The sequence below is a fragment of the Myripristis murdjan genome, chromosome 2 (assembly GCF_902150065.1).
Source record: "Myripristis murdjan chromosome 2, fMyrMur1.1, whole genome shotgun sequence".
NCBI classification, from domain to species: domain Eukaryota; kingdom Metazoa; phylum Chordata; class Actinopteri; order Holocentriformes; family Holocentridae; genus Myripristis; species Myripristis murdjan.
Window position 1 is genome coordinate 3,279,374 of NC_043981.1, and position 20,260 is coordinate 3,299,633.

The 20,260-nt window shown below is 40.9% G+C and overlaps 1 protein-coding gene across 4 annotated transcripts in view; it reads right to left on the bottom strand.

The window, feature by feature from the left end:
* Positions 1 to 20,260, bottom strand: part of nid2a (nidogen 2a (osteonidogen)) — a 57,223-nt gene that overhangs the window by 13,223 nt on the left and 23,740 nt on the right. Inside the window, exons 15-31 of one of the 4 annotated variants that reach the window (XM_030075084.1) lie at positions 14,668 to 14,814; positions 12,518 to 12,646; positions 10,044 to 10,169; positions 9,056 to 9,192; positions 8,857 to 8,962; positions 8,414 to 8,538; positions 8,171 to 8,276; positions 7,114 to 7,247; positions 6,912 to 7,017; positions 6,607 to 6,740; positions 6,418 to 6,523; positions 5,670 to 5,803; positions 5,469 to 5,574; positions 4,366 to 4,499; positions 4,165 to 4,270; positions 1,318 to 1,447; positions 447 to 547 (exon numbers count right to left, since the gene is read on the bottom strand). In XM_030075084.1, coding sequence (XP_029930944.1) covers positions 447 to 547; positions 1,318 to 1,447; positions 4,165 to 4,270; positions 4,366 to 4,499; positions 5,469 to 5,574; positions 5,670 to 5,803; positions 6,418 to 6,523; positions 6,607 to 6,740; positions 6,912 to 7,017; positions 7,114 to 7,247; positions 8,171 to 8,276; positions 8,414 to 8,538; positions 8,857 to 8,962; positions 9,056 to 9,192; positions 10,044 to 10,169; positions 12,518 to 12,646; positions 14,668 to 14,814 — 2,067 coding nt within the window. The remainder of the gene's footprint in view (positions 1 to 446; positions 548 to 1,317; positions 1,448 to 4,164; positions 4,271 to 4,365; positions 4,500 to 5,468; positions 5,575 to 5,669; positions 5,804 to 6,417; positions 6,524 to 6,606; positions 6,741 to 6,911; positions 7,018 to 7,113; positions 7,248 to 8,170; positions 8,277 to 8,413; positions 8,539 to 8,856; positions 8,963 to 9,055; positions 9,193 to 10,043; positions 10,170 to 12,517; positions 12,647 to 14,667; positions 14,815 to 20,260) is intronic. The other 3 variants (XM_030075091.1, XM_030075108.1, XM_030075100.1) reach the window with 3 other exon arrangements.

Here is a 20,260-nt window from a genome sequence, read left to right on the forward strand (position 1 = left end):
TCATTCTTTCTTTCTAATTTTTTTTTTGTTTATTTTTTTGCTAATTTACAGGCCATTTCTTGTTAATTTGCTCATCACCTTTTCCCTGTGTTTTTGAAAGAAATCAAGTGAATTTTCTCCAGTTTTATATATGCATGCAATATATTCCATATACATAGTTTTAAATGAATGCTTTTGTTACCGCAAAACCCAATTTCATTTTAAAATTATTATTTTACACTGCCACAGCATCAATCAATATACACATCAGATTAGCCATATACTGTTCTTCATTCATCTGTTTTCCTCATTCCCCTTAATGTTTGACACACACACTTTTCTTTTGCCACGTGGTGTTATTCTCTCTCTGTGACAGGGTGGTAACACATTATACAAAGTGTATAGCCTAATGAGTGAACTTCCATGCAATGCTGACCATGTAAACAGGTAAACTGATGGATACTCACATGCAGGTTTGACCACATCATGTGATCGAGTGCCAGGAACCTCCCGCCCATCCTGGTCCACACACCAGCAGTAATTGGTCTCTCCATAACACTGGACTGGGCTGAGAGGCAGAGAGACAGGGGTTAGGGTTTTGTCATCGTGTATCAGCAAACACTTCAAACAATGATCAGATTCAGTTTGATCAAACTTTATTGATTTCTGTGGGGAAACTGGGTTGGAAAAATAGGCTAAAAGAAGCTAAAATACAATGTATAAAAATAAGATGGGTATAAGAACATAGCATAGCATTGATTACAGGGCATCCAAATGTATAATGAAATAAAGTTATCTGAAAAATGTCATCTTCAACATAAAAATGAATGAAAACATGGAAATATGCAATATTAAAGACAAGGCAGGCAAAGACGGGCAAAGATGTCTCTGTGCAATCTAGTCAGTGTAATATGTGTCAATTTATTGTCTATTAATTTGTATTTGTGTGTGTGGGGTGTGTGTGTGTGTGTGTGTACCATGTTTTTTGGAGAAAATGTCCAATGTGTTTTTTAACAATACCGGTAATAAAGTTTGTTTGAGTTTCTGATATGAAGCAAACAAACATGTATCATGGGCAATTACATGAAAAATGTAAACATGCTGAAGATGACAGATCAGTGCTGATGAAAGTACAAAATATAGAGATATACAATATTTAACAGCAGAGAGCAGAGAGAGAAAAAAATGTGTAAATATGCTGATGACAGTGTGATATACAGCATAAATGAATATTCGAAAATGCACATTAATCTACAATAGAAGCCGTTTTCTTACCAAATGTACCAGCAATCAGTGCATTCAGACACTGTGATTTGAATATGAATTCGCTGTCTGTACCTGAACTGTCCGTCTGGCTCACACTGGGGCAGGTAGTGGTGTGGCTCTGGGTTTCCATTGTAGTGCTCCATCAAACTGGCCCTCCATCGCTCACACACACTCTCAGGGCGCTGGGTCGGTGCCACAGAGACTGAGGACGCAGAGGGATTAAGATATTTACAGCTGCATTTAATGCTAAATTAGAGCTGAACAATTCATCGGAATATTATCGAAATCACAATATGGCCGAGCGCGGTGTCTAAAAATGTGTGACAAAACATTGTGGTAATGAAGTGCTATGGTGCTGCAGGGAAATGAAAACATGTTTGTTTGGTTTGGCAAAAATCAGGCCATCCTCATTGTGATATGGCCTTTTCAATGAAAATGAAAGTTATAATGCAAAAATCATTCCTGGTAAAACTGTGAATCATATCGCATTATCTGTAAAATTAATCACTGTTTTTATGATATCTTTCAGCCCTATGCTAAATGATTGTAAAATCTCATTAAGTATTCTATTCTATTCTATTCTATTTTATTCTATTCTATTTTATGTATGTGTTCTAGCTGGTTGAGTTTACATCACAGAAATAGTGGGGAATGTACGCATACGCATGCACACACACACACACACACACACACACACACACACACACACACACACACACACGCATGCACGCACGCACGCACACACACACACACACACACACACACAAACACACACACACACACTCATCTTGCTTGTGTCCAAACAGTTTACCTTGTAAAATCCCTTTAATAACACACTTTAGAGGAGCACTTTAAAACTAAACCCAAAACCACTTTAGGCTTCCACTAATGTTTATATTGGAGACTTTCTTCCTCTCTCTCCCTCTATCTTCTCTCACCCTCCATCCTTTTCCTAGCCTTTTCCCTCACTTCCTAAATTCTTTGTCCCGTTATGCTCACTGTCCCTTCCTCTGATGAATCTGAACCTGACATTTGGACGCAAAGAGAGAGAGGCTGGGCAGCAGAGACGAGAGAGTATTTGAGAGGAGGGTGAGAAGAGAACACACTGTTTTCACTGTGTGAGCAGATGGTAGAGAGAGAGGGAGAGAGGGAATGAGAGAGATTGACTAAACAACTAGATTGATGTCTCCCAAGTTTTTCCTAGAAGATTTGTTGCAGCAGTGGGGGGTCAGCGTGTGTGAATCCTGTCCTGTGAATCAGTTTAGGCTTAACTTATATTTACTTGCACCACATGACTAATTGAGCTCAGTGATTTGTGGTTTGCTGATGGGCCTTTCCCAAATCTGTCAGCATTTGGATCAGCCTCTGGATCAATGACACTTCAGCCTGACTTATGGCTGTGGGAGTGAGTTATATGACTTATGTGGGTACATGCAAATACAGGCTGACGGTGACCAGCCCGCAAATTAGAGACTTTAATCCATGTGTTTGATGCCTGCAAGATCTATCTGCCTGCTCTGTGGAAAGCCCTGCCAGTCCCAAATGATTTGCTAAATTCAAATTCTCACATAGTTACTGAGTGAAAATTAGGGAAAATAAAAAAGAAAACCCAGTAAATTGTGGGGTTATGTCCTGGCAAACAACTCTCAGCTTCTGCAGGCTCCAGCGCAGCTGCTCCGTGGTCACTAATAAAAGAGTGTGGTTGCACTGGGCAGCTCCCAGTGGCCACCAGTAGAAATCTGTGGTTGCACTGGGCAGCTTCCAGGTGTGAATGTGTGTAACTATGTGAATGTGAAGCAGGATTTACTGGAAAAAGGGCATGTGTGCTCAGATAAACAGTAATAAAAAAAAAAAAAAAACTGAGAAAAGTTGCATGCATGTGTCTGTGTGTATAAATGTGCATTTGTGTATTTGCTTGAATGCGTGGATGCAAACATGCATGCAAATGTGCATGGACACACTATAGAGTGTGTACACGTGGTTGTCCGAGTGTGTGCATGCTTATACACATGCAAAAGTGTGCGTTTTTATCTTTGTATCGCTACTGTAGGGAGGGTGTAACACAGTGTTGCCACTTAGCCGTTCCAAGCAGCCGTCTTGTTTTGGCTAGGTTGCCTGGCAACAGCTGGCAACCCACTTTACCGCCACATCACCGCTTCAGAGGCTCGGGCGATCGTAAATAGAATTTATAAGCAGAGCTGAATTTATAGAATGATGTCTACGTGCAAGTTAACGTGTGTTCGTGTGTAAAGAGAGAGAGAGAGCGAGAGAGGGAGAGAGAGAGAGAGAGAGAGAGAGAGAGAGAGAGAGAGAGAGAGAGGGATAGAGAGGCACAGATACAGGGAAAGGCAAATTTTTAAGTAAATTAGTCTCAAATAAATTAGTTATTGTCCTAATAATGGAATTTCAGCTGTGGACAATTGGAAGTTTTGATTTTAAATTCATAATTTTTTTTATGTGTTTTAATTGGCTGTCATTAGACGCTGTTAAACAAGCAACATATGTTTGGTGTTGTATAGTGCATCATATTTAAAGTTTTCTCTTGAATTGATATGAACTGCATTGCTGCCTGTTTAAGAGAGCAAAAGAGAAATATTTGATGACTAATGTCAGGGAAAAACAGCTTTCTCGTGCTAACTACAATTTCTTATCAAAACTTTTTCCAAATGCAAGAATAATGTTCTTGGTTATGGATCAGTACCAGCCATAACAAACAGATCATTATTGGTTATTGGTTATCGGCCCTGAAATTCTGTACTGGTGCATCTCTAATATTTACGTTTTTCAAGTTTCAAGCTTTTCAGAAACATGCTGACACGTACATAGTGTCACATCAATTATGAATTGCTATAATTGCAATGTAAACACAAGCCTACATTACTAAAAGTTTGGTTGTTCAACAAAAAACAACAGCCTCACCTGGTTTGTCACAGTCTTTGGGTGGTACACCAGCTGGAGTCCTGGTTCCTGCTCTCTCCTGCCCACTACTGTCCACACACCAACAATGTCTAGTAGACGCATGACACTGAAATACATCATAAAATTAATTAGCACAATAATAATAATAATAATTAAATGATAATCTGTCAATTTCATTATGGTGAGAAATTGGAATTTTACCTGCAATGGCCTGTACTGTCCATCTACATCACATTGTGGTATGTAGGCTCCAAGTATAGGATATCCCTCAGGACTGGTAGTCGGAACACTATCTCTGTGGTGCTCACAGAGGGTCTTTGGACGCTGTGGTTCATCTGGGGAAGAAAGATCAATATTTATACACAGGTTATTATGGAATATACAAGAGTCATTGGCTCCCTGCACTCCTTACAAGCTTTGTCAATTAGAGAATTTTGAGTCACTTAGACCTTTAAAGCCTTTCTAAATATCAGCCATCAGATACTTCCTGCCATGCTTGCTAACCCAGGGATCTCTGAAATTGCAGTCCTGTGGTTTGCCTCTTACCTGACTGCCTGACACTTATCAGGGATTGAGGAGAGGTGCTGTGTCTTAACCAGGCCTTTTCCAGGGGGTTACTCATGGTACAGTCCTGGGCCCCTTAATCTTCCCTCTCTGCACTGACTCTCTTGGCTCTATGATCATATCCACTAACATTCTTGCCATTTATATTCTTGACATTCAGCTCTACTTTTCTTTGTAACAAATGGTGAGGTTCATATCTCCAGTTTTCTTGCTGTAAACTCCAGCTAGATGTCCACTAATCAAATGAAATGTTGTCTCGACAAAACTGAGGTGGTCTTCCTTTCAAGCAAGTCCTGCCCTCTGCATGGCCCGTCCACTATCATTGATGGCACCGTGTTGACTCTCAGATTGCCATCTTCAGGCAATCCCAGACAAGTGTCTGGCATACCTTAAATGCACAACCTGATCCTGCAGGTGTGCACTCAACAACATCTGTTGAATCAAATCCTTCCATCAGTGACTCTAGCTGCTGGTCCAAGCTGTAGTCATATCCTGTTTGGACAATGTGCAAATCCCCCCTGGCTGAGCTCCTGAAATATTGTTTGCAACCCTCACAACTCCTCCATTTGCTTTGTGTTCAACCTCACAACCTAATTCTTCCTTAAGATGTTACAGCCAGGGACACAGAGCCATAACAGCCTTGGGCATTAATATTTAGGATGCCTATATATCTTAGGCAGAATCTATATCTGTTAGACATAGGCCAAAGAGTCTGGAGCAGCAATACAGAACAGCCTCACCTGGTTTGTCACAGTCTTTTGATGGTGTACCAGGTGGAGTCCTGGTCCCTGCTCTCTCCTGCCCCCTACTGTCCACACACCAACAATGTCCAGTGGATCCATGACACTGAAATACACATTAATAGTTACAACCACAGTCATAATAATACAGAATAAAGAGATACATAGTGTGTCTGTAAAGAAAACAAAGAATAGTTGTACCTGTTGTGATGTGTACTGTCCATCTGCGTCACACTGAGGTACATACACTCCAACTATAGGATATCCCTCAGGACTAGTAGTTTGTACACTGTCTCTGTGCTGCTCACAGTGGGTCTTAGGACGCTCTGGTTCATCTGGGGATTTATTTACCAAGCATTAGAGAATAAAACAATCTTGGTTGAATACTAGAGCATTCCAGTGCAAAGAGTATAAACATCCCAAGTCAATTACTCACTAAAAAAGCATACTGGTTGTCCATTACCTGGCTCATTGAGTGATTATCAAATCCAAGAATACTAAGTTGTTATGTGTGTCATTCTGAGGAACATTCTTCCCAAGTTGTTTTGGGGGAACAAACCTCTTAAGAACACCTCAGACTGAGATGAACTGAAGAACCTGGATGGTGCTTGACATCACAACATCAGTCAATACACAAAGATTGTTTATTCTGGGTCTGTATTCTGACTACTTGATTTACTTGCCAGTAAATTAGAAACTAGAGTGTGTTCTGGAGGAGATGTGTCACTTTTGCAATAAACATTGGGGTTTCCGATATTGTTCATTGGTCAAATCACTGTGCTATGTGTCCTTGGTTGGCAAGTAAATGTCTTGATTCTTTATCCGTTCTTCATCTTCGGTATTCTCACGCTTTGCAAAGAATCATAGTTCCACTGTAAGTTATTATTTCGGGCATCAGGTCAGAAACAAGAGCACACAAGAACGCATACTGAGAAAGATTGTTCCTCACCTGGTTTGTCACAGTCTTTGGGTGGTACACCAGCTGGAGTCCTGGTTCCTGCTCTCTCCTGCCCACTGCTATCCACACACCAACAGTGTCTAGTCGACGCATGACACTGAAATACACAGTGATAATGCACGTGTTATTTAAAAATTATATCTCCAACCGTGTTTCTTAAAATAGTGAAGAAATGCCAACCTGCAGTGGTCTGTACTGTCCTTCTGCATCACATTGTGGTACATAGGCTCCGAGGATGGGGTATCCCTCAGGACTGGTAGTCGGGACACTATCTCTGTGGTGCTCACAGTGGGTTTTAGGACGCTCTGGCTCGTCTGGGGAGGAAAGGTTAATAATACAAATTTTACAAAAAACTGTTAGGATCGTGTCGTATATTAGAATGTCTTAGCACTAGTCTTAGCGTATTCACTGGTCCATTGCAGGATAGAAATGATAATATGGGGGAGAGTATCTGACCGTCGATGTGTATGTTGTCTTTTTCTCACCTGGTTTGTCACAGTCTTTTGGTGGTGTTCCAGGCGGAGTCCTGGTTCCTGCTCTCTCCTGTCCACTATTGTCCACACACCAACAGTGTCCAGTAGAGCCATGACACTGAAAAATATACATTTTAATATGTTTTTTTTTTACATCACAATTCAACCAATCAGTGAATCAATAACTCAGTCTATCAATGAATCAACTGCTGACCTGCAGTGGTCTGTACTGTCCATCTGCGTCACACTGAGGTACAAAGGCTCCAACTATAGGATATCCTTCAGGACTGGTGGTCTGGACATTGTCTCTGTGGTGCTCACAGTGGGTCTTAGGACGCTCTGGCTCGTCTGGGGAGGAAAAGTTAATAATACAAATTTTAGAGCAAACTCTTAGGAGCATGACGTGTATTAGAACGTCTTAGCACTAGTTTTAGCATATTCACTGGTTCATTTTAGGATAAGTAAATCTGCAAGATGTTTTACAATTTATACAACACTGATGAAAAATATCAATACTTTATAAAAATTTTAAACAGTAACACTCAAACTCCTTTAGATCTAGGCTAGCACAGAATGTTATGATGTTATGTCTCATTTGGGGAAATAAAGTTTGCTTATAATTTGTTTTACTGAACTTTGAGCAAAAGACTGCACAAGTATAAGGCTCCAAAAGGGAATAACAAGAAGAGTAGTCAACACACTGTCTCTGTCCTGTTTGATAAGACTTCTTACAACTGTGCTGTCCTGACCTAAATAAACTCTGTGCCTTCAGCTGGCTGTTTGTGTCCTGTCAGAAAAGCTTACAGACAAAGACATGTACCAAAAGAAAGCAGATTTCTGACAGCGACAAAAGTGAAAAACCATATGCATTCTTTTCTCATGGATCATCTCTCATCTCACTTCACTCTCACTTTTTCATTCTACCCTATTCTTTCCACCCTTTCCACAACCCAATACACACATACACTCACAGAGACACACACACACACACACCGACATCACCTGTTTCTCCAGGCATTCCAAGACTATGACCCTGTGACCTAAACAGTACACCACTTTCAGGGTTAAACATACACATACACATGAACGTGCTGTCTGTCTGGCTTGTCATTGACTTGAGGAATTAGAGAGTTTACAGGTCAAGGTTGAGCAAGGGAGCCTTGAAGAGCCATGACACCTCTACATTTAGCGAAGATGAGAGGTCAGTTAAAGCACCGAGCTGTAGGGGGAGATGTATCTGACCGTCGATCTGTATGTGGTCTTTGCCTCACCTGGTTTGTCACAGTCTTTGGGTGGTACACCAGCTGGAGTCCTGGTTCCTGCTCTCTCCTGCCCACTGCTATCCACACACCAACAATGTCTAGTAGACGCATGACACTGAAAAATATACATTTTAATATATTTTTTACATCTCAGTTCAGTCAATCAGTGAATCAGTGTTTTCAGGTTTCAAAACCACGTTAAATTTAGAAAGAAAAAAGGTTTCACTGATGAAACAATGAACAAATACTGACCTGCAGTGGTCTGTACTGTCCATCTGCATCACATTGTGGCACATAGGCTCCGAGGATGGGGTATCCCTCAGGACTGGTAGTCGGAACACTGTCTCTGTGGTGCTCACAGTGGGTTTTAGGACGCTCTGGCTCATCGACAGAGAAAATTCATGTTAATTTGCTAATGTTAATGTTTTTATGACAAGGCACTACGAACTACAAATGGGGAAAGAGTAATACAAAAAGCATGCAAAATATATACCAGTTTTCCACCACAGGAACTGTACTTGGATCAAGAAAACCTTTTGAAGAGGGCCTCTCAAGGACCCCTGGGGGTCCCCTTACCCACGTTAAAAACCCCTGCATTAGACTGTATGCGATCTCTACACTGCTTTCATCTGTAAACCTTTTAGAATCCAAAGCTGCAGTCTAGTCAAGGAGGGTTTGATGCTTGCTATGCTTACCTGGTTTGTCACAGTCTACAGGTGGAGTTCCAGGTGGAGTCCTGGTTCCTGCTCTCTCCTGCCCCCTACTGTCCACACACCAACAATGTCCAGTAGAGCCATGACACTGCAATTGATGCACCATTAAAACATCTGTTAGCAAATTAAGTCAATTTATCAGTCCGCCGCTCAGTTACCCATTCTATCAGGCGCTCCCCACCTGCAGAGGCCTATACTGTCCCTCGGAGTCACACTGGGGTATGAAGGCCCCAAGGCTGGGCTGGCCCTGGGGCTCAGATCCACTCTGCAGACTGTCTCTGTGCTGCTCACACTGGGTCTTTGGGCGATCTACCTGTCCTGTATACATAAAAAAAAATAAATAAATAAATAAAAAACAGTTTAATTTTATTGTGGCATGTTTTCTCATTTTCTCATTTTTGTATAATAATAATTATTATTGTTGTTTGGTTGTTGTTGTTGTTGTTGTTATTATTTTTCATTTATTTTCTATCAAATAGATAATTTTTGTCTCATCATATTTTATTGCTTCACATAGGTAATTCTCAAATTCTATGGCCAATGGTTTCTATTCATTCCACTATGAAATGAAAATGAACTTTCAGAGACTTCAAACTTTCCTCACCCCAGTATTCCATCACTGTAATAAAGTCGTCCACATTAGTTTTCCTAAAAGCAGCAGCACTGTTGTGTTTTGATGACTTGAAATTGGGCGGAGTGAAACAGTCCCTCCGCCAGGCAAAGTAGTCCCTGGGGAAACTTTTGCTTTACACAGCCAATTATCAGTTCTATTGTTTGTTAAAGTTGACTTTGTACATCACACAAGCAGAACATTGTAAGGTGGATGTTTCAACAAAAAATTCTAAAATAAATGGATTTTGATATTATGTTGTCAAGTCTTTGGTAGCCCTGCATGATTTGTAGAATGGTTTGTTATAAAATAATGTGGCTAAATTGTAATAAAAGTGCCAAATATTCAAAATCACTGGTATGATTTAGCCAGCATAAGCATATTAAAATGAGCTGTCTCAGGTGTGTCAGCTGTCTCATATTTTGCAATGACTTAGACCCTAATTCAGCCAATTAGAACTGAGGACCAAATGCAGCTCCTACAGAAAAAGTTATACTGGACATCATATTGTAACTTTTGTCCACAGCACGCAACCCCGGTGTCACCATTCCTCACTGACCTCCCTCTGGGACGCAGTAGAAACCATCACCATAAAAACCAGGCTGGCACTGACACTGGAAGGATCCCAGCCCATTGATACATCTGGCACTGACATGGCATGGAGACGAGCTGCATTCATCTACGTCTGAGGAAATCCAGAGAAAAAATTGAATGTACAACTGAAAATGTCTTCAAATGCAATCAAAGTTGCAAAGAAACACAAATATCACAGTAGATACTGAATGATATATACAGACATGGATTGAATATTTGGCTGCTGGCTACAATTAGTTCAATGGATAAATGAATGAATGAACACAGACTTCCAGGTGACATAATAACACAAACTTTAAACACTATCAGACATTACAACTATTTAAACAAAATAGATTTTCTTAGTGACCACACTTTATCAAAACACAGGGCATACACAGGTATGATACAGCTGGGTGTAGGTCAAGAACCCATATCACTTCCAGGCCAATCCCAATTTCGTTCCCTTGGCCCTACCCCTGGTTTAGAGTGCCCTCGACTGAACAGTGGCCCTTCAGATCGATGCTATAAAGGGTAGAGGCTGAAATCTTTATCCAGGAAATGGAATGACATTTTCTATCTCAATCAGGTTAAGCACAGGACAGGACAGGACAGCGTTCCTGGAACCATAGGAATTCACACTGCAAGGCACTGACATGAGAAGAGTGGGGAAGTGCACAAATTAAATGTAGTGCTGGATTTAAATTTCCAAACCTCATTCGTGGCACATGGAAATATGTCAAAATCCTGGACCATCACATGCAAACTGCCTTTTAACCAACATTCAATTGTTATTGTGACTAGCTCTATATTGTAAAATGCTTGTCATATTTCATTGCATCTATATTAAACTAAGATATCCTAAATGATTTTATAATATTTGCATGGTAATTGCACTTCTTCTGCATTTCTCTTATCCGTCCGTTTGTCTGCATCTGGAAACGCTCCGTTTGGAAGGCCATATAGCCGTCGCACTTCGCCCTGCCGCTCTATCTTGACACACATCAGGATATGCTTCCCCTACGCGTGAACGTGCAAAACACAGGGTTAGGGCTAAGTGGTAGGGGTAAGAGGTGAATTGGGGCTGGCCTTTCGTCTTATCTATACCTCCCCCCTGGGCCCTATCAGCTGAATCGGAGAGCAGCGTAGTAATTTACCTACATTTGGCTTGAGGAGTGAGTTCTCAAGGCCTTATGAGGAGTGTTACATTCGCTGTCAGGGAGGGAGGCAGGAAGGGTTGAAAGCAAGTTCATCTATAGCTCATACTGATGGGGTGAGAGCAGGACACACACTCTCTCTCACACACACACACACATGCACACACAGAGGCAGGACCTCTCTCCTACACACATTCCAAAGCAACACACATTGTGTCGTTGCCCCATCTGTCTTGCTTCCTCTCACTCCCTGTGCTCTCTTATCTCTCGTTCTCATATTAGTCCACCTACCCTTCACACTCGTGCTGTCTCTTGTTCTCATATTTTTCATCTCAGCCCATCCTCCCCTTGCGCTGTGTTTTGCTATGTCTTGCAGCTGTGCACTGTGGAAGAGGTGTCCTGCCTGCCCTCAGACAAATACAGGAAGTCCTCCAGAGGATTTGACTCATTTTGGACCCTGATGCTCTTTGCTCCACAACAATTTTTATGTCCAACTGACAGGTTTCCCATTCAATAGCAGTGAACCCACAGCCCTCAGCTCCAGCACATTTCCCAGGGAATGAAAATATAAGCAAGACAAGGTTTCTGCACTAGTGGGCCTTCTTTAGAGGAGTCTTCATGTCTCACTGAGAAAAATGGGTTTTTAAGGTTTAGTGCAACTAAAACCCCAAATCTGATTATTTTTCATCAAAAGTAATATCGGACTTAGTCTCAGGATTTGAAAAGTCATGTGAACCTGTCTTTCCAGAGTTTGCTCATAAAATCTTGTCTTATTCTGCTAGAAGAGACTACACCCAGCAACAAGAAAAAGATGGGCCAGCTGAACCATTAATAACCTGATGAAAAAGGTGAAATAGATTGAAAAAGTCTCTGGGTAGATGTGACCAGCACAGACTGCCACTTCTGCTACCAGAGGATCAAGAGACACACTGTTTCCAACTTCTGGGACTTTGTAAAAATGTAACTAAAAATGTATCTAACTCATTTTAGCACATTGCAACTGTGCTGTAAAAATCAAACATTCTGGATGTGGTTACAACTGTCTTTTCAGTTTTTAATGTGACTTTTGTGATTGGATGTGCCAGATCAGAGCTCAGCTGTGTCTGCATGGGTGTCCAGACTTGACACTTTAATGCAACCTGCCTGATCAGAGAGAGATTGGACAAAATTCTGTGTGGATATACTCCACTATATTGGTACAGGATGATAAATTGGTACAGGATGTCGTATCTGGCTATTGTCCTGTGGTATGAACTAGCAGCTGGCCTGTAGGGATCTCCTTGCAGGACGTGTAGCCACTCACCGACACATGTTCGCCCATCATAGCCGATCTCATAGCCACTCTGGCACTGACATCGATGGCTTCCCGGCAGGTTGACACACTGGGCGTGGGCCCCACATGAAGCCAGCCCCTCAGCGCACTCATCTACATCTGCACAGAGACAGAGAAGGACAAGTGAAGCGTTTTTTCTAAAAAGTCATAAAACTACACACCCCTTGTCCAACAACATGTAGCTCATTAGACTGCATGTGTGTATGTCAGTGCAAAAAGCTATAATTAAGGGTCATTACTGGTGCTCTAATGCACACACTGTACATCCACATTACAACCTGCACACACCCACACCTGGATGTTTGACTGCATGCTTGAATGTGCTCTGTTTTATATGACAGAGAGAGGCACTCAGGCCCAGGCATGGGAACTGAGGCTGGGCCTGGGGCTTTCTTACTGCTGTCAGCAGGGGACAGAGACCTGATGCTGGGCTAATGACAGAGCACACAGCACCTAAAACCTGTGGAAGTCCCTATAACTACAGAATTAACCAGGAGGAGAGAGAGGGGGGCAGGGGGGAAAAAGACAGGACTAAAGACAAGAGGAGAAGAAAAGAGAAGAGAAGAGAGTAAAGTTTATAGTACAAAAATTGTCCAAAATATAAATTTGAGAGATTCAATGAAAATTCACATAAACAAAATAAAGCCTGAAAATACGGGACTAGGAAAAGGATTAAAGGACCATTCTGTGATTTTGCATGTTTATGTAATATCTAGAAAATGTAAAAACTTCACGTTTCTGTTAATATTTTCGAAAAGCTATCATTTTTCAGATATCAGATATCATTTTTCCTTCCTTTTCTCCAGCCACTGGTTTCCATTCATTCCACTATGATATGAAAATGAATTTTGAGAGACTTCAAACTTTCTTCACACCAGTATTCCATCACCATAATAAAGTCGTCCAAGTTAGTTTTCCTAAAAGCAGCAGCACTGTTGTGTTTTGTTGATTTCAAACTGGGTGGAGTGAAATGGCCCCGCCGCCAAGGAAAATAGTCCCCCGGGGAAACATTTGCTTTACACAACCATTGAATACTTATGAATGCTGAGGACTAAGATTAGGGAGGGAGAAGACGAAGAAGAAGAAGAAGAAGAAGAAGAAGAAGAAGAAAAAGTAGATGAAGGGATGAATAAGTAAAAGATAAAAGAAGAAAAAATGAGGGGAGACGATCCCCTCCATCCAGCCTCTGCTTGACCCGTCCGCTCTGAATGGACAGAAACTGATGAAAGACAGACACACTGCCTTGAACTGTCTTCAACTGTGTCTGCATGTCTGTTGGTGTGCATTGTGTGTGTATGTGTGTGTGTGAGGGAGAGAGAGCGAGAGAGAGAGAGAGAGAGAGAGAGAGAGAGACAGCCCATTAGACGAAGCCAAATGTGGGGGAGCATCGTAAAACATGGTGCAATGTAAATACACTGTCAAAAACTGTTTGTGTGTGTGTGTGTGTGTGTGTGTGTGTGTGTGTGTGTGTGTGTGTGTGGGTGTGGGTGTGTGTGTCCATATGGGTCCACAAAGAAAGATATACATATATTAATGCATGGGTAGACAGAGAAACAGAGAGGTTTTGGGGATTTTTTTCCCGTTGACAATTTTGATATTGCTTTGCTGTCCAAGAATGGATATCTTGTTTGTATTTTAAAACATATTTTAATTTATCTGTCATGTTTATGTCATGACCCAGACAAATATCTGCTTCCGGTTGGCATCGCGTGAATCACACAGACCACCGCAAGAATTAAACAAAGACACATGGCGGCTGGCAAACTCAGAGCAGAGCTTTGTGATGCACCTTTAAATCAAAAGTCTGGACGGATCAGTAAACATGTGAAGCCACTAGAGTCTGTTTACAGTTTCTCAGGGCTCTATTGTCAACAAATGGTTAAAATTAGTCAGGGGGGGAAAAATGCCTTCATTTGCCGGTCACTTTCTGTGTTGAAGCCTGGGATAAACGTTGAACGCTACAAGTGAATGGGACTGACTCACTTATGATTGTCATTAGAAATATGTTTCAGATGCTCATAGACCAGCGTCATCCAAAATCACAGGGAATCACACACAAATCTGATGAATCCAATCGTATCAGGTTACATAGATAGATAGATAGATAGATAGATAGATACCGTAACAGTTGCGTCCGTCCCCTCTGTAGCCAGTAGCACACTGGCACTGGTAGTCCTGTCCGTCCAGGGGGACACACTGGGCCGTGGTGTCACAGTCATGGTTACCAGAGTAACAAGGGTTCACCAGCTCGGGGCCAGCGGACTCCACTGGACAGACAGGGAGAGAAGTCAGTTAGAGGAACATCCTGGTGATGCAAAGGTATAAACTTCACATTTCTGCTCATCATTTCCCAAAGCAAGTAGTTGTATTTTAGAACTCTAAGTTCATTTTTCCAATTTGTATCCAGCCGTTGGTTTCCATTCATTCCACTGCAAATTGAGAGATGTCAAACTTTCTTCACACCACTGCACTATTGTGCTTCGATGACGCAGAGCATCATCAAGTGGCTGTTTCAACCAAAAATTCAAATTTGAAAATGGAAAATTATTGCAATGTAAAATGTGAGTAAATTGTAGTGAATGGGCTAAATATTCACAATCGCATTATCTGGTAGCTTTTTCCTGGGAAAAGTCCTCTCCTGCACAGGAAGCCCTGTGTTTTCCATGTGCAGTTTGTTTGGAACAAATGGATGAACTCTGACACACACCACACGGCTTAAGGACTTCTTCATCTCAGGACTGAATCCTTTCATTCTACTTAACAATTAGGTAGAAAACAGACATTTTTTCAGGCTTCAATCAATTTAAGTGATTCCTTTTCTTGGCCAAGAATAAGCCTTAACCCGTGGAATTCAGATTTTCCACTGATTTTCCAATTACGTTCAATCTCAAGTTTCATTTGTATAGCCTAAAATCATAACAGAAGGTTCATCCAAAGATCTAAAATCTCTCCCATGAGCAAGCACATGGTCTTGAGGGAAAAAACCCTTTTAACAAGAAAAAAAAAAAAAAAAAAAAAAAATCTTTAGCAGACCCCCGGGCAGCCACCTACCTCCACTGTTTGATTGACCAGACTAATTTGATTAGCAGTTGTAAAAGTTAGAAAAAACGTTTATTCCCATATTGTCCAACAGCTTCACAGCACATAGAAAATATCTATATGTTTTGTGCATCATTTTATTCACATTTCCCTGGAATTCAGCAGGACATTTTGAGGATCTTTGGAAACCTTTTGAATTTCAAATAAAGTGCAAACTAGCTTCTATTTGTAATGACAAACCCACAGGTAGGATCAGTGGAGTCAAAGAGGTTAATAATGTTTTGTCACACATCAGCTAAATAGTGGAAAAAGAACACCGGCAGCCTTTATCTTTTTATTTTTTTTTTGCCACACTTGACATCTTGGAGATATCTTTGTAAATGAATCAATATGAAAATGATCTGACAAGATAAATTTGCCCACTTACAGTCAATTACAGCGTAGCCTAACCAACTACACATGTAAACTCAGTCCAGACAAATTCCCAAAGGATGTCTTCCTCTCAGGAAGTGACTCCGTTCATGTTCTGAGCGCTCGCCATATGGATAAGGTTAGACACACACAAACACACACACACACACACACACACACACACCAGAGGGATGGAGAGAGACCTAGACAGAGCGCGGGATGAGTGAGCGGATGTGTGTTCAGGGGTTTCCTCATATCACCACATGGCTCAGACTCTCCAGACAATAAAAGCAACCTCAGACTAATTTCTTAGAAACCAGAAAGAAAAACAGCAGAGGAAAGCACACCATGGGAGAACCTTCACAAAAGACGGGCAGTGACTCAAAACATGCTCAGTTCAAAATGACGCACGACGACTATCCACTTCAAAATGGTCACCGCTTTTGGTTTTGGTGGAAAGTCTGAAAAATATGCTATTATGCTTTGACATGCTTTTAAGCAAAGCTCTTTATAGCACCATGAGAGTACACATCATTATGGGTGGCCACAATAGAAAACTAATGCTGGCACTGCGCTGCTCTCCCCTTTGATTCAAGATTCAGATGTTTTATTGTCACTCTGGTCACACCAAGTGCAATCGTGTGAAACGCACTGGCTGGAATATTAAATAAATGAAGTATGAAAAAATAAAATGATATACTGTCAAGTCTGAGCTAACAAATAACATAAATCAAGGCAAGAGGATAATTACAATCAAGACAAATATAGTCAAATATATACATTTCAATCACATACAATATACTGTATGTGTTCTGGCAATCTGTGAGGGCATCGCACAGGGCTGCAAAACCAACAAAATGCTGTTTTAATGATGCTTTAGAAATCACCAGTGTGCTGGAAAAAAAAATCTCATAATCAGTGTTAAAGATATTGTTTTTCATTAAACAAAGTAAAAAAAAAAATCTGTGAGTTGGATGCAATAATCCCACTGGGAACAAGTAGAAATCTGTTGTTGAAACCAGGCAGAATAAGGCAGATCAGCCCGCTGGGATTAAGACAATGACACTTAATTCAAGAAATTTGTGGAAACAAGTGGGATTATCTCATCCCACTGGCAGATTTAAGACAAACAAGATTTTAATGCTGAATATGAGATTGATACTTGTTAACGTGGGGATTTGGCAGCATACGGATTTCAGTAGAGAGATGTTAGTGTTCACTGGCCTGAATGAAAGTCACTATTTCCAGTTAACGGGCAGAATTTGGCTGTGGCATGGTCTGAATAAAACTCCTCCTCAGTGCTAGTCTGAACAGAGCATTTTGTCATTAAAGGCTCTGAAAAATGACCCAAAAAAGTCATTAGTGTCAGTGTTAATTTAGGCGCCACTTTTTGGTTTAGTCTTAGTCTTAGTTTTAGTCACATTTTTGGTAATTCTGTTAGTTTAAGTCAAATTCTTCTGAATCATTTTTCACATTTTTTCTCTATAAATTCCTCATTAAAATATCTATTAGTGAGAAAGGAAGAAAAAAAAAGCACTGGTTATTAATTTGCGATGAAGTTCTGGAGTTGAATCATAGGTGTGCCCACTTTGCTTCTACCTGCCTCATCTCCTTCTGCTTGAGTTGTTTTCCTACATTTCCCAGAATGCCTTTTGAGAGCTGCTGTTTGCCCAGTTCCATATAAGAAATTCATTTAATTATCTATTTATTTAGTTGGTTATTAATCTATTTCATATATGAAATATTACATATTATTTGTATTAGACTGTCTTTGGCTGAGCTATTGAACTAATTGATGGTGAATTTTTCAGTCCACCATAAAACACGACCACACAATCAGAAACATCTTACACTGTAAACAACATGACAAACACACAGACAGCCAAACAGACACAGATAGACTCATATTCAGCACAGCTTGTGTCCACATCCTGAGGCTGGGGACCAATTTTGGCTCATTATCAAAAAAAAAAAAAAAAAAAACAAGAGGGAGAGGGAGAGAGAGAGAGAGAGCGAGAGAGAGAGAGAGAGAGAGAGAGAGAGAGGGAGAGGGAGAGGGAGGGATGCTTCAAAGTCCTGAGTGTGGCTGGAAAGGAGGGAAGAGGAGAGGAAGGGATAGAGGGATGGGAAAAAAGAGACTGTGAGGGATAATTAGAGAGAGAGAGAGAGGGAGAGAGAGAGGGGTGGAGATCAGGCACAAATGCACTGCACACCATCAAAGCGATGACTGCAGTTTCCCACCTGCTGCTTTTAACAAACCCCAGGCCCTGTGCAGCACATACATGCCACAGGTGCTCCTTCCACAAATGTATGGAGAAACAGAACTGTGGGGCTGCATATGCAAACATATCTGAGGTCTTTTAACCCATTGCACTCCCTTACAGTACACTTCCCCTTAGTTCAAAGTTAGAAAAAAAAATTTCCCCATATTACATGACAGTATGGGGAAAAGGTATCCTGTGCCTGCAGGTTGCACTTGTTCAAACCTGATCCCAAGATCCCGAGGTTTCCAAAGATCCCAAACATGTCCCGCTGAATTCCAGGGAAATGTGAATAAAATGATGCACAAGACACGGAGAGCTTTTCTATTTGATGTGATGCTGCAGCCATAAAACAACAGCATCCTGGCTTTGAATATTTGAATGTTTTTCTCACTTTGACTCTACTAATCAAATCAGTCTAATCAATCAAAGGGAGATAGCCACGAGTTTTTTTTTACCCTGCAGATACACAGTATGGATGTGATACTGCCATATAATTTGGAAAAAAAAAAAAAAGTTTTTTCCTCACTTTAAAGTTATGTAATGCAAAGTTCAGGGCATTCATGTTAATCCCTTAACCAAGAAAAAAAATATTATTTCATAACTAGTGTTGGATCATACAGCACTGGAACAGGTATGAATGAAAACCTACAAGGGAAGGTTGAAATGAACCTTTAATGACCCTCATGTGGAATAAGATAATTGCAGCAGAAAAGAGGATGCAGCAAAGACTCTCTCCCTCTGTCTGCGTCGGTGTCTCTCGCCCTCTGTCTCTGTCTTTCTGTCCGTCCACTGTCTTCAGGTCTTCAACAACTCTCTCTCTGATTCTCATGACATCACAGGGCAGCTATTCTGCCCGGCAACCCCCCCCGCTGGAAAATCTGTCATTGGCTGGGATATTATTTCCCAGAGAGCGTAAGACCACTATTCACACACACACACACACACACACACACACACACACCACTTAACCCATGTTTACAAAACTCCTGGTCTCAAAAGCTCTTCCAGCTGTGCTCTGGGTGTATAACAATGTGTGTGTGTGTGCGCGCGCGTGTGTGCATGTGTGACATGTCATCGTAATCAATGTGTTGACATTTAAACGACAGGAATTTGGTATGAATTCAAAAAGCGGGAAGATGCACTCCGTCTCCCTCTCCTAACCTGTCAGTACCAGTTTCTGCCAGGCTCGCTCTCTACCTCCTCTGCTCTCCTTCTTTCCTTTCCTTCTCTTTTCTTCACCTTCCAAGGTCTCTCTGCCTCTTTCTCTTTCTATCTGGTTTTCATCAGACAGACCAGGTCAAGAAAGCAAGGCTAGTCAAAAAGTGGAGATTCTGTGTGTGTGTGCATGTGTGTGTGTGTGTGTTTTAAGAGAAGAAGAACATTTATATTTATACATGTATATGTATACATTCATATTTCTATGCACATTTCCATATTTGTACAGCCCTTCTGTTTGGCTGAAGAAAAGAGAGAAGAAGTACCAGGAGATGAAGAAAAAAAAGAAGACAAATGGAGAGAAGAAGAGAAGAGATAAGAAGGGAAGGAACTCAAAGAGGCTGTGGCTGCAGTTTTGCTATAACCGATAAAAACACCAAAACTCCACATTCATAACAGGCTTATCATCACCAAGTCTGACATACATTTGCAAAAAAGAAAAAAGAAGTCTTAATGTGAGTCTGAAAATCTTGCTTTTCTTCAAACAAGGCAAAAAAAAAAAAAAAAAAAAAAAAAAATCATAATCCCACTTGTTTCCAATGCAGTTTCGCTTTTTCAGGATTTTTAAATATGTTGAAACAAGGCAGAATAAAGCAGATCAGACAACTTGGATTGAAAAAATTCTGGAAGTTGATAAGCATTGAAAACAAGTGGGATTATCTGATCCCAGTGGCAGATTTATTTACCTGGTTTGAAGAAAAACAAGATTTGAATGCTGAAGATGAAACTAAATGATTTTTTTTTTTTTTTGTGCAGTGCATGCACTCTAGAGTCATTAATAAAA